General features: G+C 45.1%; 3 protein-coding genes across 6 annotated transcripts in view; 1 reads left to right on the forward strand and 2 right to left on the reverse strand.

The window, feature by feature from the left end:
* SLC38A6 (solute carrier family 38 member 6) overlaps positions 1–2,473 on the reverse strand; it is a 37,818-nt gene extending 35,345 nt beyond the window's left edge. For 2 of the 3 annotated variants that reach the window (XM_088057571.1, XM_005520369.3), the window contains exons 1-3: positions 2,292–2,473; positions 1,676–1,797; positions 898–971 (exon numbers count right to left, since the gene is read on the reverse strand). In XM_088057571.1, the coding sequence (XP_087913697.1) occupies positions 898–971; positions 1,676–1,797; positions 2,292–2,441 (346 nt within the window). In that variant the 5' untranslated portion in view covers positions 2,442–2,473. Of the gene's footprint in view, positions 1–897; positions 972–1,675; positions 1,798–1,913; positions 2,113–2,291 lie in introns of those variants that run through there. The other variant, XM_088057572.1, reaches the window with a different exon arrangement.
* Positions 2,474–2,599: 126 nt separating this feature from the next.
* Positions 2,600–8,732, forward strand: TRMT5 (tRNA methyltransferase 5). Of its 2 annotated transcripts, none has more exons than XM_005520048.3 (5): positions 2,600–2,673; positions 4,243–4,892; positions 5,196–5,320; positions 6,774–7,428; positions 8,444–8,732. In XM_005520048.3, exons 1-5 carry the CDS (start codon positions 2,669–2,671, stop codon positions 8,506–8,508), a joined length of 1,500 nt encoding a protein of 499 aa, XP_005520105.2. In that variant the 5' UTR covers positions 2,600–2,668; the 3' UTR covers positions 8,509–8,732. The 2 variants fall into 2 exon arrangements, with proteins under 2 accessions (XP_005520105.2, XP_087913696.1); XM_088057570.1 differs by lacking the exon at positions 2,600–2,673 and adding an exon at positions 2,846–3,246.
* Positions 8,733–10,649: 1,917 nt separating this feature from the next.
* Positions 10,650–25,952, reverse strand: part of MNAT1 (MNAT1 component of CDK activating kinase) — a 116,873-nt gene continuing 101,570 nt past the window's right edge. Inside the window, exon 8 of the mRNA XM_005520046.3 lies at positions 10,650–11,839. Within this exon, the coding sequence (XP_005520103.1) occupies positions 11,719–11,839 (121 nt within the window). The 3' untranslated portion in view covers positions 10,650–11,718. The remainder of the gene's footprint in view (positions 11,840–25,952) is intronic.

A 25,952-nucleotide genomic window follows, 5' to 3' on the forward strand; every position in this document is an offset into this window, starting at 1 on the left:
CTACCTCAGAGGGGTGTTTTTTAAGAATGTATGAAGATCACTCAACAGGTGGGGGCAGGAGCAGCAGATCTAAGAAGAATCAGGAAGCAATCATCTGAGAGACCAAAGGCAGCTAAAGAAAACAAAGCCAAGGAGGAAAGAAGCAGAGGCTTTCTCCCACCACCTTTGAAAAGACAGGAAAACAGATGAGAGGGAAACAATAAGCAGGGAGACTTCCTGCTGTAACATGATCTTTGTGTATGAGAAGTCAAGGAACGACTCAGTTGTTTCAGCAGCAATTAAAAGAAGCAAGAATTAAAATACGAGCAGGTTTGCCTGCAGGTATTAGAATGGACTGTTTGAACTGTCTCAAAGCACTGCAGTTTCCAAGGACTGCAACATGACTTCTCATTCAGCATCAAAAATGCTTTATAAGCTGCATCCATAAAGCAGCATGAGAATAATGATAATCCAATATGATTGAAAAACTTGAAAGGTATCCATTTCAAACCATGGACAAAAATATATGTACTACTCCTAGGAGAATGAAAGGCTGCTATTTTATTGCTCTTAAGCATTCACTGAAAGCAAAAGCACACACTGATGTAGTGAGGTTCAGCCAGCACCAAAATAACTTTGCTGCAGAAATACAGGATCTCTCTGGAAAGATAAGGGAGGCACTTGGGAAAAAATAAAATAAAAAATTTAGAAACCAGTCAGTTTGGCATTGGCTTTGTATAAAAAGACTCAAAATCCTGTTCATAAATGGCAGATTTTAATTGTTATAAACATTACATATTTCAAGGTCAGTCAGTCAGACACCACTGTTAACTGCAATCTTTATACTGGGTGATGTCTCTGTGATAAAACTGAGGAAATATTTCAGAGCTCACTGTTAGATAAATCCTTTTCACTTACCAGTCTGAGTGCACATACTGAGCAGAAGAAACACAGAGTAAGAAGCAAGGCTGGCAACAATCAGCAGCAAGATACTAAAAACCACAAAATATTCACAATTAAGCACTTTTACATTACAATGCATTTCTGTGCTTTCAAAATGCTACACTTGCAAGAACTAAGCTACAAGATTTCCTCATTTTAAGGCTTGTATCTGCTGACTATGGTTCACGTGGTCTCTGATCTTCCCAATACTTGCCAAGTTGCCCTGATGTATGGAATACAGGATATTCATAACCATGGGAGTTCGTGTGTTTGTGTATATGTGCACACACATTCTCCACTGAAGTGAAACCAATGCTTAGGAAATGGTTAAAGTGACAATTCCAGTGACTTTTTCCCCATTACCCACAGGTTAGTATTTGCAACAAGCAAAAGTACAAAAAAAAGCACAAGCTGATTCACAGTTTTCAGCCACATATCCATCCTATTCCACAAGGCCCATTCCTGGAAGTAAAGGAGATTACAGTTTTGGAAGGAAAATATAAATCTGTCAGGAGTAATGGCCAAGAAATTGCCACCCTGTGGCAATTTAATGCAATGTCTTGGTAGGACTTATGTTAGGCCATATCTGAACAACTAAATCAAAAAGGGGAAGGTCTTAACCAACAATTCTGAAAGGCACAAGCTATTTATTTCTTCCTCAGATTTGTACAGGAGTCTCAGTAATCCAGTTTTGTTCAATTTAATCCTACAAAACGAGTTTAAGAATGAATATATGTAAAAACTGAAAACTTACCTAAACCCCATGATCCCTGTGTTGGCCATGGCATAGGATAAGCCAAGTATCCCACTGCCCATGATTGCATTCATTAAGTTAAACACTGAGAAAGCAAAGGAAGAACCACGACTTGAAGAACCCTGTGAAAAGGACAGGAAAAAAAAAGTACAATTAGTGGAAGAGGTGTTTTGATCTTTCCTAAAATGAAATTCAAGGGAGCGGGCAAAAGTCAACTTTTCCTTCTTCAAAATCTCACTTCTCATTCTACAACGACGCACACACGATGTGCACAGGCGATGCCGCCCGGCAGCCCCACAACCTTTGAACGAGCAAAACGAGCACAGCAAGATTTACGGCTCGGAGCAGGCTCTCCCCGCCTGCTCGCAACAGGGGCGAGGGCATATGGCAGCACTTCCAAGCGCTCAGCAAGCAGGGAATCGAAGGGATCAGGAGCACCGATGGGACCAGAGGCTCATCCCCCCTCTCCAGGTGATTATCCCCCTCCCAGGCGCTGCCACCCCGGAGCCGCCCCGCACAGCCCCGTCCCTTGAACCCGCGCTCCCCGAGCTGCTTCTCCTCAGCACCCAGCGCAGCCCCCTCAGGGCGCTCCCTCCCCGCCGCCCCTCACACGCACGCTGCCCGGCGGCGGCGGCAGCAGCGGGGCGGTCTCCCCGTCCTCCTCCTCCTCCTCGTCCTCCTGCCGCCACTCGCGGGCGGAGAGGTACCAGCCGCGGGAGGGCAGGGGCCGGACCTGCCCGGACCCCCAAGGCGGCGCCACCGCCATCGCCCCCCGCGCCCGCCGAGCGCCACCGAGGGGAGCGCCGGGCGCGGGGCCAAAGGGGGCGGGTCCTATCGGGGGCGTGGTCAGCGCTGAGGGGCGGGGCCGTCACGCCCCGTGCCCGCCCCGCTGAGGGGACATGGGGCGGGTCATTGTGAGCGTGACCGTCGCCGTGGCTCCGCCCACCACGGCGCAGCGGCGATGACGCGCGCGCGCGGCGCGCGGGGCCCGACATGAGGTGAGGGCGGGGGTTGGGGGGGGGGAACTGAGCCAGGGGAGAGAGAATTCCCTGAGGGGAGAACGGGATAAACGGGAATCGTGGTGGTGACGGAAGGGATGGCGTCTCTCTATTGGGGAGGTGGCGGCAGGGACCTCCAGCCAGATCCAGCGTTGCGGGCGGCTTTATCCTGTGTGTTTAATCCGGTACCGAGAAGCGGCAGGATGAGAGGACGTGGCCCGAAGTTGCGCCAGGGGAGGCTTAGTTTGGACATCAGAAAACATTTCTTCATAGAAAGGGTGATTAGACATTGGAACGATGTCCAGCAAAGTGGTGGAATCGCTGTCCTGGAGGTGTTTAAGGAAAGACTGGGCGAGGCACCCCGTGCCATGGTGGTGGGTGTTCGGTCACAGGTCGACTCGATGACTCCAGGAGTCTTTTCCAGCCTATTCGATTCTCTCATTCTGAGAACCACGCCACCCATTTCCACCCCCAGGAAAATGTCCCAGGAAAAGCACGGGGGTGCTCAGGCCTCTGGATGAGGGGATTTCTCCTGTGCAGCAGACGTGAGGAATGCAGTGTGTCCTGAAGAAGGTGTGCTCTGCCAAAACCCTGGCTTAGGGAAGTGGCGTGCCTGGGAGATGTAAGGAGCTCCCGGCGAGGAGCTGGGATTTGGGCGGGGCGGGGGATGGGAGCAGGACCAGCTTTGGCAGGGTTTGGGCACAGCAGGTTTGTGAAGGAGAGAGAGCACACAGCTTCTTGTTACCCCGGAGAGAGGCAGGGCTGAGGGAGGCAGGCAAGAGAACCAGTTTCCTTGCAGAGCCTCTCTCTCAAAGCAAGATTTAAAAAAAGTCAGGAGAAATGCCAGACTCCAGCACCATCTAATCCATTGGTTCCTGCTTTGGAGCAGCCATTGCCAAGGCAGAAAATTGGGTCCTTTTGGTCCGTCTCTAGTGGAGGAAACAATTTTGAGAAGTATAAAGCCACTTTTCAAGTTACCATCCCGTGGATGAACCAGGGCGAAGTGGCAGGAACAGACATTACTGATATTTCTCTGGACCTTATGCTGAACATTGCATTTAATTAATGACCTTTCTGGCATGCACCTTATGGAGTAAAGATCGTACAGAGCATGGAACCCCTTACACTGGGGCATGGGAGGCAGAAATCACCAGAGTGATCATGACCACTGTTGCTAATAACTGTTTTCTAGCAACCACTGCTTGGTTATGAATTTTACCAGACACAGGAGGAATCCAACAGGAGTAGGATCAAGACAGTAGAAGTCTTTCCATTTGGCTTTCTGAGATTAATATCACATTTATTAGAACAAAGAGAGGTCATTGTTTTTTGGCAGGAGGGGATTATATCGCTGCTTGAAGTCAGTTAATGTTTGAGTCTAAAGATACACTTGCAAAATAACAGAAATTTGCAGCATATATTTCATAATAAAGAGCTTTACTAAATGATTGTGGATTGTTTGGTACAGATGGAAATTCTGGTTTAAGAGAACAGCAAATCCATGTGATTTGCAGCCTTTTAAATGGAATGATTACATAATGTCTATAAAATGAGTAATTTCTCTTCTAGGACTTTGTGGAGATTGGGATACTATGCCAGACTACTGAAAACTAATCATTTTAGGACAGCTGCATCAAATACATCATTTCCAGCAGTTTGGATGTTATTGGCACAACATTCTGGCAGAATACCTGGGCTCTTTGTAGTAGTTAAAAAAAATACTTTCTTCACAATGCCTGAAACTGCGGAGGATAAAACTAATCCAGAACTGTATTTGCCACATCCTGGAGTGCGTGGGATGACACTGCTCAACAGAGAGGCTTTCAAAAGGACAGTGGTTGTTCCAGCTCTTAAAGTCAAGAAAGAAATTGTGCATAGTGTGCTGAAGTCTCTAAAACAATCAGTACTGCAACGTCCCGGCCTCAAACGGGTGGTGGAGGATCCAGAGGATGAGGACAGTAGATTTGTTATCCTGGATCCTCAGAAAGTTCCGGAATTCTCATTAGGAGAGTCAGAGCAGCAGGTTTTGAAACAGCTCAGTGTCCATCCTGAAGTGACCAAGTACCACCTGGAGCTGACCTATGAGAATTTCAAGTCAGAGGAGATCCTGCGAGCCGTCCTTCCCGAAGGTCAAGAAGTCACCTCTGGATTCAGCCGTGTTGGCCACATTGCTCATTTGAATCTCAGGGATCACCAGCTGCCCTATAGACACTTGATTGGTAGGTGAAACAGCTTCTCTCAGGAAGGTATTTGTGCCATTTGTATATTGCTAAAAAGTTACTGTACTGAGGGATACAGCTCTCTCACAGTTTGGTGCTCCCACTGCACTGAGCCCTGGGCCAGGGTGAAATGCGTGCCCTGGAAAGGCCACAGCTGCAGCCCTGAGTCATTAGAGGGAGGTTGTTCCAACACACACTTACTTTTGTTAATTTAGCTGTAAACAGCAGGTTTGTTATAGCTGTTGCAGAACATTAAAAGGTCCTGGTCCCTTAACCATAATTATCTCTCACCCTCTCTTTCAGGCCAGGTTATAATGGACAAGAATCCAGGAATTAGCTGTGTAGTGAATAAAACCAGTATTATTGACAGCACATACAGGAATTTTGAAATGGAAGTGCTTGCTGGAGAGAACAACCTGGTGACCAAGGTACAGGCCTTTTCCCTCTGGTATTTTAAATTTAATGTGCTAAAACCCAAAGGCTTCTTCTGGAGAGATGTGATGCAGGGATGCTGCTGATCCTTTGCACAGTGCCCTTCCTTACACCTGTCTGAGCCTAAGGGTTGGCTCTTACCTCTGCATTCCTTTGTCCTGGTCTGCCAAGGGCAAACTCAGCCATGGGGATCAGGAAGGCATGTATTATTCCAAGTTCACAGCCTAGATTTAATGATGTGGCTTTGATCTAAGAAAATCCAGTTTCCTAATTTCACCAAACCTTGTCCAGTGGCTGGTACAGAAATTTCAATCTCACCAGCTTTGCAACTTAGGCAACATTTTGCCTTTGCCTTTTTCCTCTCCTGTCAGCAGTAAGACAAGCCTCCTGTCTCCTCTGCTCTGACATTTATCAGGTGTAATCACTGTGTAACTGCCAAGTGTTCTTCACATAGGGTTTCTTGTCTGTAGCTGGAAACTTGGCCCACTGCTTCCACAAAAATATTTTCTCTTATCTGTTAGCAACTTTATATTTTGAAAGGAGAAAACATGAGATTACCAAATAAAAGGCTGAATAGCTTGGTGGAACATCCTGTTCATGCAGAGAGAAGGCTGTTAGATTGTCAAGGCAGCAGTGACAATTGAATATTATGCAGATGGTGTCACCGCACACCTGGCACACCATGTAGCTGCATCCAGGAGCACAGAGACCCTTCAGGGTGTTTCTTGCTGGCAAAGCAAACGTTGTGGTGATCTGGATCCCAAGTTACTGTACTTTGGAATCAGACAATTCCACGTGCTGGTGCAAAGAGAGTATTATCTTGCATCCCATTCTCATCTGAATAAATACTATTCCTTTTCAGGTCTGTTCTTAAGACAGTGGTAATCCCAAAGCTTGGGTTTGGATTAGTTTCCAGACTGTCACCTTGGGAGATGAAATACAGTATTTTTCAAGCTGCAGGACTGGCTCCCAGCGGCTTTGAATTTGGCTGACGGTTCCTGTTCTTAGGCCTATCATTCTCAGACGCTTATTTACTGTGTGCACTCCACAAAGGAGGGCTTGAGGCATCTTTCCAAGGTCTGCTTTCAATAGAGGAGTTGTCAGCCAGCCACAAAGCTCTTGAAAACCCTCAGGTTTTTTTAGGGTCATTTTAAGTTGCTGCTTTATTTCCACCTGGTGATTGAGACCTGCATAAAGCCAGCCGTTGGGATTGACACTGGGGACACGGCTCTTTCTGATGAGTTGATCTGTTGATTTAAGATCTGTTTATTTGATTGCTTAGTTGATGTGTTTATTTAAGATTCCTGTGTGCTACCAGTGGGACAGTGCTGATGTACATGTTATCTTTTGATAAGGCACCTTGGTTTTTCATTTTCTTAGTTAGTGATAATGCTTAAATCTGCCAGGCATTTGAACACAGAGGCTTAAGCAAACCTTTTGGACTTCCAGGTCAAAGAAAATAACATTGCCTATGAACTGGACTTTTCCAAAGTGTACTGGAACCCGCGCCTGTCCACAGAGCACAGCCGTATAGTGGAGCTGCTGAAGGCCGGCGACGTCCTCTTCGACGTCTTTGCTGGCATCGGACCTTTCGCCATCCCAGCAGCCAAGAGAAAGTGCCGAGTGTTTGCCAACGACCTCAACCCCGAGTCCTACACCTGGCTCCTGCACAACTGCAAGCTCAACAGAGTGGACACCAAGATAAAGGCGTTCAACATGGACGGCAGGGACTTCCTGCGGGGGCCGGTGAGGGAGGAGCTCAGCAAAGAGCTCCCGCTCCTGAAAGAAGAACAGAAAACCGCTTTCCACATAGTGATGAATTTGCCAGCTCTGGCTGTGGAGTTTCTGGATGTTTTCAGGCACCTCTTGGTCGGGGAGCCCTGCAGCCCTGCTGGCCTTCCCACTGTGCACTGCTACGGGTTCTCCAAACACAGCAACCCAGCCAGAGACATTCAGGAGCGAGCAGAAGCTGTGCTGGGAACCTCCTTGGCTGGACGCTGTTCCACTTTCCTGGTCAGGAACGTGGCGCCCAACAAGGAGATGCTGTGCCTCAGTTTCCAGATCCCAGCAGATGTGCTCTACAAGAGGCCCTGTCCTGACGAAGGTAAGGAGCAAACCTCCCACGTGGCGTTGGGATTTCAGGCTGCACCTTGTGCTGCCTCAGGCTGGTCAGCCCCATGGGCCACCCCAGGCGTGTGACAGCGGTGTGGATGTGGCAGGCAGGACGAGCGCCTGCACGTGTGCAGCAGCTGCAGGGCTTTCTTGCTTTGGTAACAGCAGCCTGCTCCTCTGATCCCAGCACGAGCCTCCCCAGAAAAATGGACTGGACAGGATCACCCCACAGGCCATAAACCAGACCTTTATGCCTCAAGTTGTGCGCTGGGGGAGGATGGGGTCTCAGTGACCCTTGTGGGTCCCTCCAGTGCAGGATATTCAGTGGATCTGTGATCTAATGCCAAGCACACATCTCTGTTAGCTCAGTCCTTCAGAACTAGAGCTGCATTTTTGCCCAGATCAGTACACTTCCAAGGGACTGGTCCCAGCTCTGACCTTCTTATGCTCACACAGATTCAGTGAGGCCTAGAGTCACCACATCAGCAGAATCAGGTTCTGTACCTGGTTCAATTTAATTGAGACATAGATACCCTTAGAGATCTTCAGTACTGAATTTGGTTGTTTTGTGGGTTTGGTTTTTTATTTATAATTGTTCATTTGTTCTTAAAGTACTTGTAGAAACTGGTTGGTTTCAGTGGTCTTGGGCTTTGCACTACATGACAAAGACAGCAGAGGAAAGCTCTCAGCCTGCAGTTACACGAACTGGAGGAAAGGAGATTTATATAAAGCTTTAATGCCATGAATTATTTTTATGCTGTTGTTGGGTAGCACTGAAAGGTAGGTCAAAATGTAGCTCCATACAGGTTTTTTGGAAGTCTTTTTTGGCATTCGGTAAAGACCCCCCTTTATTGCTATAGGAGTTTTCATTTGTGACTGTTAATCCTGATTTAAACTCTCATCTCTTCTTATTAAATCCCTTAACAGAGCTTCCTGCTCCAGAGCTTGTGATTCGGTCAGTCTGTTTACTGTACGTTAAATAACTTACTTTTTCTAACCTTTTCCAGCAAAACCAGCCTCGAAACGTCTGTGTACCAGCCAAGATTCTTCAGAAGAGAAGCTACTGAGTTGAAGACCAGAGCTGTGGTGACTACCTTAATTTGTGTAAAGGATATTTGGGGTTTTATTCCATAAGTTATAAGGAGCAGACCTGTGTTCCCCTCAAGTTGCAGCTTTCCTCTGCGAGTCTTGCTTCCTGCAGTCACCTTTTTTTCTCATTGTGGGATCGATTGAAATTGTTATTACTACAAAAAATTAAAACTTTATTCTCTTATAATAAATGTGTTTTGGTACTTCCCTGCTCTCTGTTGTTTCATATTCTGTGCTAACTCAGTGACAGGGCCTGGGGTTGTTTAGTAGCATTTTGATAATGCGCAAGTTGTGGGGAAGAACAATTTTTTATGTCTTGTCGGGTCTAGGAAGGTGACTTACATAACCCCTGCCCTGGATTCTCCAACAAATGTTTTGGTTTGAGAATATTGGATTATAGTTAGCAGATGCATAGCTCTTGAGTAAGCAAGGTAACCTTTCAAAAGCTTAATTTGAGATACCAAAAGGCAAAATAGCCCAATATCCTGAGGTTTTGAGTAAAAAATGCTTTTTACCACCAAGATTTAGTTAGGGATTAGTTGACTCCTACTTCGTGTTTGCCCATGGTCAGAGCCAGAAAGACTTTAATGTCTTTTGCACATTTGCAGATGAAGTTCATGCTTGCATTGCAGTTCCAGGCTGAAACCAGCACCTGAAAAACAGTTCTGTCCTGAAACCGTGTCCTCCTGTGGCTTTTGTGACTTTGCCCTCTCCCAGCTCTCCCTACCTCTGCCTGCTCCCCTGCTGCAGTCCCTGGATGATCTTTGTGGCTGGCTGCTTGTACTCTGTAGGGATTTGAAAAGCCTCTGTCTTTGATTTCCTTTTCTTACCCATCCAAACTATTGTTGGGCAATGTCAACCACAAATAGTTTATTTGGCCAGAGAACTCGGCTCGCCCTCTCAGTTTCAGATATTTTCCCTCAGCCCAAGCTCTGAGCTCACGCCCAGCAACCAGATGTCTGTCACCCTCCTGGCCCTGCTGCTGTGGCTCCAGCCCTGAGCCTGCAGCCTGCTGCATTTTTGGTTCTCACCCAAACACCACCAAGGGCCATGGATTTGTTTTGCTCGTGGCTCCGTGTGACAGCCTTTCCTTCCCTTGGCTGCGCAGCCGGTGTTTGGAGCGAGCCCTCGCAGCCTGGTTCCTGCAGGATCACATTTATCAATCCCCAGGGAGGCCATCCTGGCTCTCCTGGGTATCCTGATTCCTCCCTGGCCCGCACTGAGCCCGAGCACTCCTGCTCAAGCCTTTAACACCAGTCCCTGCAGCTCCAACCTGGGAGTGCTCTCCTCCCAGGCACTGCTGTGCTGGGATTCTGCCCCTGTGTCCTGACCCCTCTGCTGCTCTCCAGCTGCTGCCCTCTCCATAAACATCTGAAGGTGGCTCCTGTTCTCCGGAGCCCACCACAAACACTGCCAGAGCCATAAGGCTCTCCACCACTCTGGAATGGTGCAGCCACCCTGGGATCATTGCCTGACACAGACTGCAGGTCCCTGGGACTCCACATTGCTTCACAGCCCCAATTTAGGGCTTGGCACCACTGCACCAACAGAAACCAGGCTTTGATCACCATTTCTGGGTCAGGCCTGTAAAATACGTAACTGATTTTCATTAAAGCGTCCCAGGGCAGGGAAGGGTTTGAAATGGTAGAAGTTTTTTTCCCTTAAGGACTGAATGCAAGCGTTATTCCAGCAGCAGAACTTCAGTTTAGATGCCAGTCTAGCAGATATATCACTGTACTCATAACCAGGGGGTTTCCAGCTGTCTGTGAAGCTGCCAGTTCTGTGTACAAGAAATGACATAATAAATGTTATTCAGGCCAAGTTAATGAGTGTATTGAAATTAGAAATATTAATATGCATATGCAGTTCTGCATTCCTTAGGGCATGACCTGGGGCTTTACAAAGTGAATATAAAGAGATCATTGGTGAGGTGCATCTTTGCCAGTCTGGGTGAGCCTGAGAAAGGGGAGAGAGGAGGGAAGGATCTGATCTCTTCCACACCTCTGCCTTCTGTAACATTCCTTGTCAGCAGCTGTTCTGAGCACAACCAAGGGGATTTCAAAGGGCAATGGAAATTTTGCCATCTCCCCCCATTTTCTTTAATAAGAAAACAGCAAGTCTGGAACAGATTTTATTCTTCTCTTTATTACAGCATAAAAAAAATACATCCATCAAGTGCACTCCTCAGAGCAGGATTCAATAGGTATGAGCAGGTGGCCTATAAAACATGGTCCAAGGTGGCTGTCCTGAGCAGGTTCCCATCTCCTGCAGTTGGTTAATGTTCCATTACAAGGAGCAGGCAAAGGAATACAAAAATGATCACATCAGGTAGCAGGGATCATCCCCAAAGCCAAAGGGATGTTCCCACCTGAAGAAGCTCCTGAGTTTATGACAAAAATTTGCAAATGGAGATAAGCAGCAAAAAACAAACATAAAAAAGCAAAACAAACAAACAAACCCCAAAAGGGAACCCCACAATTGTGACTACTTCAGTGACTTTGCCTTGTATCAAGGTTTCTTAGATGGCTTCTGGAGCACCTCAGCTGAAAGCCCTTGAGCTAAAGATTTGTTTTCCAAGCAAAGGTAAGAACCAAGTGACACACGGAGGAAGGATCCCACACAAGAGTTGTGTCAGCATATTTCCAGAGTTTCTCATCTCATCTAGCTGGCAGGAGGAAAAACCCACTTGTCTAAACTGGGGAAACTAGTTTTATGGGAAGAAAATGTAGGCTTGAATATTGACACTAAATGTTATAATCAAAATGGCATTTAAATGCTTGTGCAAATAAAACCCTGCAATAAGAGTAAAACCACAAACTTTATTAAAGTCTGGCTTTATTTAAAAAAAATTTACAAGTGTATTTCTTTAAGCCTCAAACGTACACAGCTGAGTTATTCACATCTTCCATTAGATGTGGCTTATTGCTTCAGCCTCCCTCAGCAAAGTGCCACATGACCAACGAGCTTCCCCCTCCACAAGAATGTATCTACCATTTCACAAAGCTCTCGTGAAGACGGGGTTTGTTTTCTCCCTTGAACACTTAAACGCAGCTGGTTTTGCACCAGAGGGGTGCACAGGGCAGTGAGTGCAGCCTGGCCGACGCAGATGGCAGCGATCCTGCCCCACCTTTGCTGGCTTGGGTCGCTCCTTGCCCCGCTGGGTGTCCCTTGGCCACAGGCTGCTGCTCCCTGGCTAACTGGGGTGCCAGAAGAGCCCGCTGAAAGCGTCCTGCAGGGCCCGGTGACAAGCCAGGGAGGACGCGTAGCCCCCAGCCAGGTCCTGCGGAGAGGCAGCTCGAACGTGGGTGAGGTACCTGCAGCAAAGAGCGGCGTTATTTTAGAGCAGAGGAAACACATCCAACACCCTGTAGTTCACAGGACAGCGAGGCTGAGGCTACTTTTTAGGAGAAAGCAAGGAGATGGAACTGCCCACTGCCCGCTGGACACATCAGGATAAAACCTGCATGAGCTGAAGCAATGACACCTTCAGGCAGGCTGCCCCAACCAGTGCTTTGGTGGCACAGGGTTGAGGGCGCCCAGGGGTTTGTGCTCTTCTGTGCTCGCTCTGGGGGTGGTTCATCTCCCCACTCCCACAGGTCCTGCCAACACCAGATACCACCAGAAGCTTTCCTGCACTCCCACAGAAACAGGAGTGTTTCAGCTCTGCTACTTAATGCCAGACACCCACCAAGCTGACGGCACCAGTTGCTCTGATGACCACAAGACTTCCTTTGCTTGCTACCTGTGCCTGGAGCCCACTGACCCTGGGAATTAGATCTGTGGGAGGCCACCATCATTTTGGCTAAAGAAGATTCTAAATTTCCCCATTAATCATCACCCATTTGCAGAGCCATTTAATTCTACCCCAAACCTTCCAGAGCGATGAGTTGACATGGAAGTAGGAGTTGACATGGAAGTAGGAGTTGACACGGAAACACAAACACGCTGCCTGTGCTGGCACTGCCACTCTTGGCTGCCCTTGGCTCCTTCCAACGGCTCCACCCCAGCTACACACACCGAGAGCTCCTGTTAAAGGATGGCTTCATCCCACACTGCAACCCCACAGCTCTTGCACCCCATGAGACAAGTACAAGACAGATTCCCCACTAGTTTTGCACCAAACCCCATCAAACAGACAGATCGCCAGCCCAGCAAGACCAGCCCGAGAATCATCTCCAATCCTGAGCACCAGACACAAGCCCATGAACACAAAGTGCTTTCCACAGGGGCCACACTTCAGCTGCTGTTTTGATTCCTCACTTGGTACATGTTGCTCCTGGGAAGGTTGAGTCACTCCACCCCTGGCTTGGCAATCCAAGCATAAACTTGCAAAATGCACACAGCCTTTTTATAATGTTATCCTGAGAAACCTAAAACAGCTGCACTTTTGGCAGGAAAATACAGGACCACCAGTAAAATATCCAAAACAGTTGCATCTTTTAATTTATGACTGTACACTGTTTCCATAAAGAGTATATAAAACAGGTCAGATTTTATAGGTAAGACATAATAAACAGTCATACCCATTGATGCCATAAAAGCACAGAAAAAGATATTACTGAGAAATGATTAATTACAGTTTTAAAAACTGTATTTCTTGTACCTAATAACCACAATGCACAGACATGAGCAATGATTCTGAGGGATTCTTGGTGAGATGCTGAAGCTGAGACTGAATTTACCTCCTGTGAGGTGTTTTGAGGTGTTTTGTACCAAGCTGTGACAGAATCTGGCTCTCACTGCCAGACACTGGTTCCCATCAGCACAGACACAGGCAGGAACATGAAATAATAATAAAATAAACCCTCTTAATAGTGCTCAGTCCAAAAGAATCCACAAATACAGCAACAAAGCTGGTCCCATCTCTAAATTTGCAAGGGGGGGTTGTCTGCAGAGAGCTCCTGGTTTGTGGCACAAGACATTTTATGGGTTTTAATTTTTTTTTTAACATTGTTGATACTTGTCCCTCAATATTTTAAGAGGAAGATCTCATCCTTCCCAAAGGACTTTTAAAACTGCTGTGGGAAACAGGAGCTCCTTTCCCCAGCCAGGAATGATGGGCACTGACAACAACAAATAATTTCCTTCAAAACACTGGTGTGAAACTACCTCTACCCTCCAAACCAGAGAGTCTTATAAAAATCAGATTCCATCTTGGATTTCACTTCTATCATATTTATTTCATTGCACAACTTCATTGGAAACCCTCATGCATGAAACAGTCCAGTGAAAACGGGATTATTTTACATTTTAATATTAACAAAGGTTGGTTGTGTCTTTCTCATTACTTTTCTTATCTTCTCTTACTTATATATCACTGAAAGGAGAAAAACAGAGTCTATTGTTTCCCTTTTTCTACAATATCTGAAATTGGAGAGTTAGTTTCATAAGACAGCCTGACTTCCAGCCACTGCAGAACTTGTAGTTAATTGGAAGGTGATCTCTGAAGCAATACAAAATCACTGCCAAACGGGCTCCCATTGACTTTTACTGCACAACCTGCCCTAATTCTCCTTATTCCTGTGAAACGAGCATGGCTTGCTGCTGGCTGTCAAGTGAGGTCTTTATTTTCTTGTTAAGTATCTGAACTTACTGCTCTTGACCCATTTAATTACTGTGGTACACCAGGCAATTGCAAAGAATCTGCCACGCTGAAGCCACACAATGAGAAGCGAATGTGTTTTGCCGGCTTTTCCACACCGGTCCCCATCTGTGCTGCCTGATTCCAGCCATCCCCTCCACAGGAGAATCTCTCTGAACTGGATTCCTGGGGTTTCTGGCAGAGGTCAGCACATCTTTTCATGTACACCTTTACAACAGCAGCAGGAAGAAGCGCTTGCCAAGTTTTATTTCCAAAAAGCCGAGCTCCGTTAGGTATTGGGACCTGGAGGTAATTGCTCTCACTAGTTAGCAAATTCCAGCACACTGGGTCTGTTTTTCATAGGTTTATTTTAAGTACCTGTAAATCTTATAAGCAGAAACCAGGAAAAAGAGGTTTGCTTTTTCTGGTGCACAGTTTTTTAATGTAACTTGTTTTTACTGAGGGCAGACTAAACTCTAAACTTGAAGTTAAAAAAAGCCTGCACTATTATTTTTGAGCGGGGCTAAAGGGCTGTGTGTTCCCTGGCCCACCATTTCACACTTCCCATTCCCAGCAATGCCTATGCTCTGCTTCAGGCTCTGCCCAAACAAGCCTCCTTTCCTTGGCTGCAGCCTTTGGATGTTGATCTTCCCCGTTAACCTTTCACGTCAGTTAAAACACGTCGTATTTCGTTCTTCATGAGCCTTGGGGGGCTCATTCCTGACCTCCAGTTTCTCATCACCATGGAGGGGGTGGGAGGAAAAAAAAAAACCAAAAAAACCCTCCTGTTTTCAAGGAAAGAGGTGTAATTCACACTCGGTGTGGAGGCTCAGAATCAAGCTGGTTGTTCCTGGGAGGGGGTTTTCTTCATGTTTTCTCTTTTCCCGAGGCTGTGTCACAATCACTTGACCAGGAGGGGCCAGGGCTGTGAGAGCTACATGGGCTCAGTGTGGCAGCGGATGCCATCCCCCTGTGCCTTCCCAGCACAGCCCAGGAGCCCCAGTCCCCCTGGCACTGCTGCTGCTGAGAGCCAGAGGACCCAACAGCAGCTCAGCAATGCCCAGGGCCACTGGCAAACATCTCCTCACTGCTCAGCAGGGTGGTCTCGTCCCAGAGAAATTCAGGAAGGATGTCAGAAACAATCAGAAAGAATGGAGAAACAGCACAATCAAACCTGGCTAAAATAAACACCAACCAAAAACCAAACAAAGCTTAAAACCCCTACCTAAAAAAAAACCAGAAATAACCAAACATACAACCAACAAGCCCAAACCACCCCACAGTATGTCTCTCCACCCACCCAACTGAAAGTATCAGGGCTAGGGATTGTTTCACACAATCTTCCCTGCTACCCAAGATAAATACACTGCCAGGGGTGTTTCTGCAGATGCAACACTTATGCATTACATATGGAATAACTGTGTATTTGGCATAGAGAAATTTTTTTCTTTTACCTATTAGGTATTTTATGGGAGTGAAGAAAAGAAAAATCATTCACAAGTTGACAGGGAAAAATAAAAAAGAAATAATTTAATTTGATTCCACAGAGTAGATTTATTGCTCATCTGATTATCTGCAGTATCCAAGACAGAAAGTAATGGGGCAGACATTAGATCTGGGAAATTTTCCAGATTCATCATTTAAATAATAAATAGTGGTTGCATAAAGCAAGCAGAATACTCTGGTCTGGAAAACTGTGTGAAGCATTAGCAAGGCAGTAGCATAGGCTGCTGCATTCCTGAGCCGTTCTGGAGACAGCATTTCCATTAGATTTACCAATCCCTAGGATGAGCTGTTGCTGTGTTACTCAGAGTGAGCTGCAGAGACTGGGTCTGGTCAGAGGAGAGAGACATGTAAGGAACTGGACTGAGTCTGCCCTGGATCTGCTCAGGAATGTGTGGCCTGGGTTATTCTCTGAGCAGGTACAAACTGAGCTCCTCTGCTCAGCTCTGTTTTCCTTTCAACACAGTTGGTCCATGCAGCCAAACAGAATTTGTTTATAAAATGAGCCAAGTTCATTGCTGTTCTCCATTAAATAGTCCCAGGAAATGCATTTGGGAACAGGCCTTCACTGGGTGTTATTCAAATACAGTGTGGTTCTCCCTCTCTCAGACTAATATGACTAAGGCAGGGCAAAAACACAAGGCACAAAGCTGCTCCTCAAATCCAGAACAGCAATTCATCATTCCAGGGAGTACCTACAAGCCTAATCTTCAAATTAAAAAACAAAGAAAGAAACAAACAGACTTTCATCCATTTTAGCAGACACTATCTGTGCAATATGATTGTATTTAGATGTTAAACCCACCAGCAATATTGGTATCAGAAGTTCCTGCTGAACCCCAGCCAACACAGCCTGCTCTGACACAGAATTCAAGTTTAATGCAGCCATGAGCTCAGCAAGGGATCCTCATGAGCCCAACCCAATCCCTCCTTGCCTGAGGTCACACTGCCAGCCCTGACAGCAGCTGGGCACCTGCCACCAGCCTCTCCTCTTCTCCACCCTCCAGACCACACAGAGAAAATGGGAGAAAATCTATTTAATAGGTTAAATCACTGAAGGAGTTCTGTTACTTTTTTGGTGGTTTTTTCTATGTTTCTCTGTATACAATTGCAGCAATCAGTGTGGCTGTCAAAACAGGGCTATGCATGATGAAGTCCAAATATGACAGATCCCAGAGCAGAGAGAGGAAATACATTTTCACCCAGATTATGGCATCTTATGCACTGAACACAGCCCATAGTGCAGGGGTACAAGGAAAAGTCACTCTAAATACCACAGCAGAGTTCTGGCTACTAAAAAATCCTGCCAAAGACAAGTGGTCCAGCACAGACACTGCCCCTGCAGCTCCAGCAATCCCACCTACAGACAGCAGTGCTGTGCACATTCAGTTTAGTAAGCCAGGCTGTTTTGTTATTATTAATAACCCTGTGCTGCTTTTGGAGGGCTTAGTGAGCAGAAATTGCTCTCTGAGGTGTCAGATGAATGCCAGACCCTTCTCCATGCCACAGATTTGCTCAGCCCATTTCACTCACCCAGGGACCTGCTGCAGAGCCATCACTTACTCATCACAATTCCAATTTCCAGCAAGGAAATTTAGTGCCTTCATCTTTCTGCAAAAGCAGATGCCTTCTGTCTCTAATGGATCTCTTTTTGTTACAGTTAAGGATGAAGAAAAAAATGTAATTGAGAGTTTACACATCTAGAACTTTTATTTCTCCACTTTAGGTTTTCTGAGTGAAGAACTATGCTCTACCAGAAATAAACTTTCCCAGTAGAAAAGATAGGAAATGCCCCTGCCCAGCAAATCAATAGAAGAAATACAGGACTCCAAGTGATTCTTTCTAACCTCTTTCAGCTGCTTTTTCTAAACAGCAATTTGTTTCAAACAGGGTCAGTTTTCTCAGGGCAGGAGTGTGTGTAACTACGTGTGGTGAAACAAAGTACTTTAAAATTAAAACAAAACAGGTCTGTCTCAGCACACTTCAGCTAAGATGGAACAGGACAGAGTTCTGCTACCAGACACCAAAAGAGGCGAAAAAAAGCCTCAAAATGTGATATTAGCTATGAAACAGCTGTCACTGATAAAGCCAGTTCTGACTCCAAAGGTAGAAATTAGTGATGAGTTATTCCCCCCTTTCTTCTCCCTTAAAATGTCCTTTATATAAGGGGCAAACATTTTGGATCCTGGAAACCCAAACCTTGGGGCTCAGTGCTCCCTCCCAGTCAGCTGCTGCAGTAACCAATAAAGACATTTCTGAGGGTTTAATGTAAAAACTACAACACTTTTATTTGATGTTTCACATAAACTGTTTCCTCTGTTAATGGTGAAAACCATTACCTGTAAGATATATATCTAATGACCCATCTCAGAGAGTTTATTACAGATTACCTGTGAACTGGTGAGTGCAGTTGTGAACCCTGGAATAGAAAAACCTTTAAATGCAAAGACCCAAAGTCACAGAAGACCTCCTTGGTGGGAGATTTTCCCATACTACCTTCCCTAAAAACTTCCTCTTTTTGTGATGAAATCCAGAGACCAAACATTTCCACTGAAAAGCTAATACACTGGGGAGTGGAATGGAGGAAACATTCCTCATGACAGCTACCTCAAAATATACCTTCAGTGCTCCTCATAAAAACCCCAGCTCTTCTACTGGCAAAGAAAAGAATTTTAAAGGAAGAAAAGTCTTAGAGACCACCTGGTTCTCCATCATTTTCCCAGCACTGCAATTCTACTGCTGCCCTGGTTTTTAAATAGATGTGAGACCAGACTCAAGTACTTGCATTTATTTAACACATAAACATTTGCTTTTGGAGTAACTGAGCAGCCAGTGCTGTTGCCTTGAGGTAAGATGAAAAGCTACAGAGAAATTGAGATCAAAGGAAAAGGAGAAATGCCTTCCGCCTCCCAGAAACTGATATAATTTTAAAAGTGGATGTTTTAAAGTGCAAAGACAGGAAACTAACGATGAAAAAGGTTTTATAGAATAAAGGAAGCTTTGTACTCCTCTGCCCTGATATGCATTTTGCACATTTCCTCTGCTGCAGGCTGGATGCAGCCCTGGGACAGGACCTGCAGGCACTGCCAAAAAAACGAGGTTTGGACAATTCCAGTCCCACTGCAGGGCCTTACCCAAGAAGGCACCACCTTGATATAACTATTTCATGCAGAAAAGTCTATAAACTGCAAGTACAATGGACTACAGACTTTGAGACTATCAACTTAAAGCACTGTCAATTGTAAATCTAAAAACTACTTGGAAAAGGGACATAAACCCCTTAAATGGTGCAAGCTGACCTATTCCCACCTTTAAAAGGAACTGTAAATCCATTTACACCTTAGATGTTACAAATGTTAACAAGTTAAATAAACCTCCTCTTTTCACTGAGGAGTTATAGAAGCTAGAGATTCACATTCAACAAGAATTCCCATGTGTAAATCCAGTGCATGTTTGAAAAACACATTTTGCCCCTCATATAAGCCCATAATTCACAGTGGATGTCTGCATATTCCCTTTGATAACAATCAAATGCTACATTTAATCAGCTTCTCTTAGCATTTGATCAGGCAGCATCACTTCAGATGAAGTATAACAGTTCCAGGCTTAGAAAATGTGAATACCAGTGCAAGAGAGCAGCCAATGGTGTCTTTGGAGCACTCAGTGATTATGAGCTAATGTGGGAAATCTTGAACACAGTTTCAAAAGTTAAAGTGATGACAAAGGTCATCCTGTTTTGGTGGGTTTTTTTAAGTTGAAAAGGAAAACAAACAGTCCTGAAGCTGCTCAAGTACATCACAACCCCACTAAGGAAGCCTTAGAGAAAGGAGGCATATCCTCAGCAGGTCTAAGGCAACATGGGTTACAGGTTTCTGTGCCATTGCAGGGTGGCTCCAAGACAAGGATTATCTGACAGTTCTCCTCATTTTAGCACATGACTGCCTATTTTAAAATAAAAACAGGAAATGGAAAGCAGAACCTGCAAATACACAAATCCTTTGCAAGCAAAGGAAAACTAAAGGCTATGCAAGTTCTTTTTGGTCATGTGTTTCAACTCTATAAAGGATATTTTGCACAAATTCTATGCCGACTTCTCTTTCTTCACTTGTTGGGGGGCTTCCTCACGTCTCACTTTCCTCCCAGTAAAATATTTACTTGTTTGGATGGCTCCACACATGTCAGAGAAGAGCCATCACTGACTGTGCTGTGTAAAGAGTTTGCTTCTTGTTGCTCACCACGCACCTCCACACCATACATTCCTGCCAGCTCCAAAATATGCACAGGCATTACTGTTTGGATTTATTTTTTTTTTTCCTTTAAACTGCAAGGATTTCTGCTTCAATTCCTTCCCAAATAGCTGCTTGGATTCCTTACCCCCATGCACTTAGCTGTAACAAGAGGTTAGTGTTTATTTCTAGAAGCCTTGCTCACAGGAAGCCTTCCTTCAGCGCCAGTGACTTCCGTAACTCCAGAGGGGCTGGGAGCGCTCTCGGATGAGCGGGGGCACCTGGTCCCCCATTTGTCATCTTCCTGAGGTCACCCGCCAGCTGTCTGTCCTCTCAACACCCGGCCTCAGCACCGCGCTCAAGGCATTCTCCCTCGCTCGGGTTTCCAGGTCTGCACTTCCAGATACAGTAAATCAATCAGCCCCCGCAGAAAGTGCTCAAACAACTGCAAGTGAAGCATTTTAACACCCTTGAGCGGCCCCGCTGTGCACAAGGACACTGCGGTGCCCGCTGGAGCGGCACAGCGCTGCTCTGCAAGACTGCCTTGGATTACACTCGGGAGCGCTGCAGAACTGCAGCTACATTTAGTCTGTGACTAAATCGGGCTCCGCTCGTACTTGACCCCGGGAAGAATGTCGTTGAACACAAGGGCCTTTGCTCAGCTGTGATGTTGGGTTTTTTTTTCCTTTTCAATGGCTAAAACAACCATTAAGCCAGCATTTCTGTAATTGCAAAGCAGCTCTCTTTTTAACGTGTTGTGGAAATGTTCTGGCATAGGCTGATCTCCAAATTCTTCATCTTTCCCTCTGTCCTCCAATTCCACTCTTCCTCCCACACATTGTGTTTAGGACAAAGGGCACAAGACGAACGTGGATGTGTTTAAATATTTATTATAACTCTGAGGAAGTTAACCACTGTTCTGTAACTTTCTACCTAAGTCAAGACTGCTTTCATAGGCTCATCTTCTTTTATGTAAGGACAGGGTAAGTTCAGTTTTAAAGACACCACTGCATCTTTCCCCAGGGCTGGGGAAACACTTCCCTGGGCTGGACTCTAGGAATACAGCATCCCTTCTGCAGGCAAGAAGGGAGAACACAGCTTTTATTCTGATAGACAGTTCTTTTGGACACACAAGCTCTTCTTTTAGGATAAAATTCCTTCCTGTTTCTCCTGCTTTGCCTTTTTTCCCATGTTCCATGCACCCCACTGAGCACCATGAATCCCCCAGCACACAGCCAGAGATCCATATTGATGAACTGGGGCTTTGGGAGAGCTACATGAAAGAGATTCCTCCAGCACCAGCTTCCATGTAAATTATGCATCTGTAGACAAAGTGAGCCCTTTCTGAACAGAGCACTCAGTCAGGAACACCTACAGAAGGAGGATGGAGATGCACAGACACCTTTTTCTCCCTCTTTTTAGCACATTTTGCTTGACACACAGTTCTGAGGCAACAGACAAGGACAGTTCTGATTGTACCATAGAATCATAGAATGATTTGGGATGGAAGAGACATTAGAGATCATCCACTTCCAACCCCCCTGCCACGGACACAGGGAAGCCACCCACAAGCTCAGGACACAACTGCAGAGTCCAAGGTGGCTCCAAGCAGACAGGAGTACTGGTAAGGACTTTGATTTTAGCCCCAGGAGTACTGGTAAGGACTTTGATTTCAGGCCCAAAGCTGGAAAATGAAGCAGCAGAATGCTTTTAAAGTTTTTCTTGCATTTAAGGACTTGCTTTAGTCCCAGCAGGGAAGAACAGAGCCCCTGGATCACTCATGTATCAGGCATGGCAACAGGCTTTGCTCCCAAATCACTGCTGATGGAAAAAACCATATGAACAAAGAAAAAGTGGTTATAACCTCAGCTTTGAAATACAGTTTCCCCAGTCAGAAGGTCAGTTCTGTTTTCACTGTGACACAGCATCCTCTGTTCTGAGTAGCAATGAATTCACATCATATGGCAATTCCAGTTTAATATGACTCAAAATAACACAAGAATTTCTGGAGGGTTTTTAGCCGCTGATACTGATCAGATAAGTAAGCTGCCAAACCTAACAATTATCTCAAATGAAAAACTACAAACTCTCAGTTATTCATTTCAGATAATAAGAACCCAAAGTTATTTTCTTTAGGCAGAATGTGGAAAGTGTAATTGTTGAAAGCAAATATTGCAGTTTGAATGACAGTACTTAAAGCAGATGAGATTGTTCAGGTCAAAAGAAGGTGAAAACCAGGTGGATTTCTCTTGCAGCTGACTTGTGCTCTAATGAGCCCCTCGGCCGCCTCAGGTTCTGCCTGCTGCTGGTCAGGTCAGCATTTCAGGCTGATGCTGAGGATCATGTTTACAGCTCTCAGCCAGGCTGGCGTTTGCTCCTCAGGAAGGCCTGGAAGAGGTGGGAGGGAGCAAAGAGGGCAGGAGCTCGGAGAGGGGCTTGCCTCACCACCACGGACGGGTGAAGGATGAGAAGTGTCTGCCCCAGGCTGGTGCAGCCTTTGGGCTGAGCTCTCAAACCCCAACTGCAGAGGAGCTGCACAGCCCCACTCTGGCACAGGGCAGCCACAGCTCCCACAGGTGGGGGAGGAGGGAAAAGTTGCCCTGTTCTCCTGAAAATATTTTTTACAGAGGAATGAAGGGGGAAAAAACCACTCCTTCAATCCTAGGCAATTTCTTCCTATCTGTCAGCGTATGGTAGAAGCTATTATTATTTGGCTTAAATATAAAGCATCATTAAGACCATTTTTCTGTTTTAACAGCTTAACAATTCTATTGTGAAATCTGGGTGAAATTCTCTGGATTTTATTGTCCTTCTCTATTGTGCCCTGGTAAAATTTCTAGAGGGGAAAAATGCAGTGATGATAGGAGATCTTTCTTTTACTCTCCTAAAAAGACAATGAGTTAAGTGTCTAAATTGAATCATTCTTTATATGATTTCTGTTGAATTAATTTTATTTTTCTGTTGCTTTCAGTCTAATCCAATATCCTGAGACAGGAGAAGAACAGATATCAAACAGGAGTGTGCTGAGTTAGACAGAACCCTTTAGTATCACTTGGGAGAGAAAATACCAACAGACTTGTTACAGAGCAGTGACATCCACAACTGCTGAAATTCTCCATGGATTATTTGTTAACAACTCCACTCAACTTGCAAACTCTATCCCCAAAATCTGTCTCCAAAAAAGTTGTGCCTACTGACTGAACTGATTCTGCAACTGGTGCAGAAAGTGCCTTTTTAAACATTCACAAAAAGTGCCCAGAAATTAGTGGGGATCACTAATAAAAATGATATTTAATAAATTCTCCTGCTGAGGAGAGCTCTCAGGATAACACTAGGTGGCAGAAGGCTCTGTCACATTGAAGACACCTGCAGACAGATACACTCCCAAAGCTACTTGAGCTTGATTTTAGAAAAGCTAAGGGGAAAACAGTTGAAAGCAAAACAGTTCTAAGATCCCATTTTCCATCCACTCTTCCGGTTCTAATTCTGGCTCTGATATCCCCAGTGCACATTATTTCACCATTTAAGCTATGCCAGAATGTGAATGCCTCTTTTAAACCTGGACGTTCAATCACATCGTACTCAATTCAGATGAAATTCTGTATGTGACAGGGGATTCTATTAAGCTTTTATGTTATTAAAAAGAAATTCACTGTTCAAATAAATAAATGGCCACTAGGACAAGTACACAATGAAAACATACACTGTGAGTTACCTTGAAGCAAACTTGAAACCCAGCCTGGAGTGCTATACATTTCTGCAAACACACTTCTGCAGCTGAAAGAAAATCAACAACCTACAAACTCATTCAAAACTGCTCAAGACTCAATGTGGAAAAGATCTGATAAAAATGCCAGCTGCTCCCTCATGGAGATGCATTTTCAGGAATACTTTTGTAACTACATACAAAATTCAACTGCTTGTTTCTAGATTTACGTATTTAACCCTTTAAAAAAACATCTATGCTCCATTTTCCTTTATTCTGGCCACTCTCTTTTCAACTCCTCTAAGTTCCTCTCTCATTCTGTATAAATCAAATACGTAAGGAAACAAAGAAGTGTCCCTGCCCTGGTGATGTCAGGAGGAAGCTGCAAACACACAGAGGGAAAGCGAAAGCCAAGCACTGTCTAAATGCAGAAAACCAAACGGCAGCAGGGGGAGAATGACACTTGTGTTTCCTTAGACATGTAAGTTTGAGCTGACTGAAGATTTCTCTGAGATGCCCATGGCTGCACTGCTTTTCCACTTGCCAAGCAGTAACACCCCAGACTTACAGCACTTGAGGGGTCCTTCCCAAGTGTGGCTGGTGCCAGCTCAGAGCTCAGTGCATTGTAGAGGGTTATTTTGCACCTCTAGCCATGGAGGCTGTTTGTGTTTAAATATAGCATGTTTTATCATTCACAGTTGTCAGCAGTGGAAATTGTCATCTAAGCAGGAAAAGATGCTGTTGAAGAAACAGGACAGGGTGGTTAGAAAGTAAAAATTATTTTGGCCGTGACAACTCCTCTCACTGCCCAATTTGAGGGTAAGGGATCACACCACCCATTGCAAATTGCTGCCTGAGAGTCAGAAAAATCAATAGTAGGTAGGAAAGCCAACTTGCCAAGGCTAGAGCCACTGCCAGCAGATTATTAATGCATCTGTCCGCATTCTTTAATGTTTCCTAAGAAGCAACTATGTTAACTGAAAAGGTGCGACGTGTCACCAGCCCTTCTCTTCTCTCCTCTTCATTTTCTCTCTATATTAAAACCTTGGCTACCAAAGAAAACAATCATGCTTCACCTCATCTTTTCCCAGCTTTTCTGAAGTTCAGTTTCTGCTCTAGAGCAATATATACAGTCTAAGTACTACCCCTGACAAGCTGTTTGACAGCCCTAAGTTGCACATCTATTTTACTCCCTGAGCCTTGGAGTTGGTAGGGCTTAGATGGGAAATGGAGGCCAATTAAAATAAACACAGACAATATCAACGAATTCTTCAGAAAGGCACAAGACAAGCAAAATGAAACACTACTGGCTTTTGCCCACAGTTAGAATTCAGCTCATCTCACAGGCTGAACGCTCTGGCTGAGGTCCAGAAAGACACTTAAGCACATGTCTTATTTTAAGCATGTGAGCAGCCTCATTGATTTTTCACTCATGCCAGGAAGAATATTCAATGCGCTTAAAGTTAAGCACATTGTTAAGTGCCTTTCTGGACCAAGGCCAGGCTATTTAGCCCTTGCAAGAGTTAGTCTAGAGAACATTTACCATTATTTTACTTCTCAAGACTTTCTTTGAGATAAAGTTTTATGGTGTATGAAAATATTTCATTCATACGAGCAGTGACTGGTTCACAGAACCTTCAGGGACCAAGTATTCTTCCCCTTCCCACATCTTCTAAAGTAGTAACTGGAAGGATTAAAGATACATAAGCAAATACACCGATAAAGAAAATTAGTTTTGAAAGGAAAGCCAGCAGTCTCACTGATCTGGAGAGCAAAATGAGCCCCACACTGAAAAGCTGACAGACATATTAATTTTCAGTGAAAACTAATAAAGTCATTTGTCAAAGTCCCATTCCAATACCGAGTCCTGTGCAGGAACTTTGAAAAGCAAGCTAATTGTTGACTGAAATTAATTATCACAATAAGCACACATTCAATTCCATTTTCCCTTCTTCCTTTTCATTGAGTTAAATACAAAATTCAAGGAAAGGCCTGTTAGTGCTTCCTCAAGATGACCTCACCACATCAGAGCACTTTAGAGATCAAAGGCACGACAAACACTTTGCTCTTTGCTACAACAAAGTGATGCCCGTTTGCTATGTTTGCTACAGACAATTGGATTTTTATCTGGTTGGTGTTATCCAAGCTCAGTACCATGCCCTGAGTAAGAGCTAGAGAAAGGTGTTTAACAGTACAGCTAAGGAAAGCTGAACTGGGTCAGACTTGCTCCCTCCAGCCCAGCCATCCTTCTCCAGGAGCCTGACCATTCCAGTGGGACCAGCAGGACACTGACAATTTGCTCCTCTTTTATGAGCAGATATATCTTTGTACTTCAGTATTTAAACTCAGTGCTGGAAGTACACAATTGACAGGGGGATACACAAACAGAAATGCAGTTTAGCACTCGATCA

The sequence above is a fragment of the Pseudopodoces humilis genome, chromosome 7, assembly GCF_049639895.1.
Source record: "Pseudopodoces humilis isolate 2021_Gansu_Grassland_sample_001 chromosome 7, ASM4963989v1, whole genome shotgun sequence".
NCBI lineage: Eukaryota > Metazoa > Chordata > Aves > Passeriformes > Paridae > Pseudopodoces > Pseudopodoces humilis.

Bases quoted from the DNA above. Each gene is read 5' to 3' on its own strand.
- TRMT5 (XM_005520048.3), top strand. The intron at 4,893-5,195 runs GTAGGTGAAACA...CCTCTCTTTCAG, and splicing joins GCCCTATAGACACTTGATTG to GCCAGGTTATAATGGACAAG. The intron at 7,429-8,443 runs GTAAGGAGCAAA...AACCTTTTCCAG, and splicing joins GAGGCCCTGTCCTGACGAAG to CAAAACCAGCCTCGAAACGT.